Source organism: Postia placenta (assembly GCF_002117355.1).
Source record: "Postia placenta MAD-698-R-SB12 unplaced genomic scaffold POSPLAscaffold_14, whole genome shotgun sequence".
NCBI lineage: Eukaryota > Fungi > Basidiomycota > Agaricomycetes > Polyporales > Adustoporiaceae > Rhodonia > Rhodonia placenta.
In genome coordinates, this window is record NW_020169845.1 from 252,217 (window position 1) to 254,594 (window position 2,378).

The following is a 2,378-nucleotide window of genomic DNA, read 5'->3' on the forward strand; positions in this document are numbered from 1 at the left end:
AGGGGGGACTTAACTAGGACGCGGTTCGCAGTTTCTTCGACAATCGTCGAAGTCGAAGGGTTCGTCGAGACTGTATCGACGAGTAAATGCAGTGGCCGAGGTTTCGAAGTTACGCAGCGAGGGACGAAGTGACGCAGTTGAGGGCTCAGACGCGGGGCGAACTCGACTTATGAGCTCTGAACTCGAGGGGGGAAAAGGATCTTGTATTTTTAGAGAGAAGTACGACAGATTTTATACTACACAGGACGCTACGACTATTGAAAGTGGCACACTGGTACAAGGGGCTTTGCATTGTTCCTCAAGAAGCTGCCTCACCGAGGGGCACATACCAAGTCCATTGGTAGAGTGACGTCATGCCGAACGCGGAGATAAAGAGCAACATATGGCTACTTCGGACCGGTAGCCATCGTCGAAGGGATGCCGCGAGGTTCGATACCTAATCGGGAAAGACCGGCTACGTCGGGGTGGCTTGGAGCGAAGCGCGTGCTTGGCCGAGCGGCGTCAAGTGGCCCTATTGTCCGCCGAATGCGGAAGATGTCCCGAGATCTACGCGCGAGGCATCGGGACGACCGTGCTGAGCTTCGAGTAAGCGTCGCGCACCGTCGAAGGTGTCGAAGAGCGTCGCGCACCGTCGAAGGTGTCGAAGAGCGTCGAAGGTGAAATCGAGGTGTTGGGAGACTGAGTCAAAGTACTGGGCGGGATGCGACTGCCGAAAAGAGGTGAATCGGGGCCCAGAGGGGCTTGGCACCTATCACCGCATCACGCACAAGGCCGGGACGTCCAATGGAAAGGCTGATGCCCTGTCACGCCGATCAGACCATCAGATCGGCGATGAGGACGATAACACCGATCAGGTGGTCCTCAAGCCAGAGCGCTTCCGCATCGCCTCTGCTAGGCGCGGTCATGCTTCTGTGACAGCTGATCTGTCACAACTTGGTACGGCGTCTAGCCGTTTTTTAATTTTTCCTTTTCACGGGCTCGAACCCGCGACCTCTGTACTACATACCCGATATGGACGCGTTGCTATCTACTGTACGATTAGATTAGATGGGGCGGCAGCGCACGGCACAGCTCGGGCTCCGCTGACACAGCTGCTCTGACTCACCGGCCCCCGGGGCCACGTCGGCATGTTGCGCATGGACCAGCTGCGCACAGACCAACGCGCACAGCCTACCCTTATCTCCCCATGTATATAAGCCGGCCTCTGCTGCCCTAGGGACCTCAGTTTCGACCTCTTGTCCCTAGGTCAGTAAGCTCCCATTTGTATCCCTTACTTACCTTCACTAACTAATAACATTTCTTGTCCCTAGCCTTAGGTTTGAGCCTCGCTCACCATCGCTTCGGTGAGAATCAGTCGAACACCCCTCGCTTCAAGATATTTCCCTGTCGCTTGACCTCAAGTCGCGACATTAGGTCGAAACTCTCCCAAGCGACCGGTGTTCTCTCGGAACCCACATACTCACACTTTCCTTTCCCATAGGTCGGGTGGTGCGCACCCTTACGATACCATACGATACGTAGATAGCCTACATTACATCGCCAACACTCAGGGAACGAACCTTTCAGCACCTGCACTTCAGTGGGCGGTGCTTGTCCTTAACCGGACGCGTGGACTAGGTTTCTGCTGCATACTAGCCAAAAGCAGTACTGGGCCCCACGTGAATCGCGAACCCTAGTGTCATCTCGGGCGCCGTAGGTGTAAGCTAGTCTACCACGGCCTTTCGTAGTACGCGCACCTTCCCGTCCTCCCCCCATCCATCGTGGCTGCCTGCCAAGGCCAGATCCACGCATTCGACTCCCAGGACCTCATCGACGTCTATATCCCAGACGGCCCTGAGACTGTCCTCTACCATTGCGAGCAGCAGCCGTGCCCAAATCAGACACCCCGATCGATCGAGGAAGATTACCCTCGTTACAAGGCGATCCGACGAGCACAACACCCGCTCGGGCCCCGAAGCACCCTCGCGTCCTGATCTGCCTCGCGGCATTCTCGCCCTGTCTCCCCTAGCTCCCGCCTCCCTCAAACTGTCGTCGCCGATCCAGGTCAAGCGCGAGGAGATCTCCCTCCAGATCCTGCACCAGAGCCTGAACCTGAGGAGGGTGAAGAAGGAGTCTCGGAGTCCGAGTCCGAGGATTCTGTTGGGTCCGCCTCGCCGACAGTGCTCGCCCCCACGTCAGCAGTCCCTGACGTACGTGACCCCGCCGCCGAACTTCCTTCGGCAACTTCACCGCTGACTCCGCTGAGAGGCCGCTCGAGCACTCGCTCCTCTCGAAGTTCGACCAGCGGAAGGCCACCACAGCCGCCTCCGCCTCCGCAGCGTCCTCCGTCCCCCCCGACGCCGATAATGTCTTCCCCCTCGACCGCCCCCGACAAGGAG

The 2,378-nt window shown here is 58.0% G+C and overlaps 2 protein-coding genes across 2 annotated transcripts; both read right to left on the reverse strand.

The window, feature by feature from the left end:
* Nucleotides 1–511: 511 nt before the first annotated feature.
* Nucleotides 512–753, reverse strand: POSPLADRAFT_1153233 (hypothetical protein; the record flags this gene model as incomplete). Its single annotated transcript, XM_024486727.1, has 2 exons — nt 512–574; nt 601–753. Coding segments are annotated over 2 exons (216 nt in total), but the record flags the coding sequence as incomplete, so codon positions are not given.
* Nucleotides 754–1,043: 290 nt separating this feature from the next.
* POSPLADRAFT_1153162 (hypothetical protein) lies at nt 1,044–2,088 on the reverse strand (the record flags this gene model as incomplete). The annotated part of the gene is made up of 3 exons (XM_024486717.1): nt 1,044–1,241; nt 1,737–1,839; nt 2,027–2,088. Coding segments are annotated over 3 exons (363 nt in total), but the record flags the coding sequence as incomplete, so codon positions are not given.
* Between the last annotated feature and the right edge of the window lie 290 nt (nt 2,089–2,378).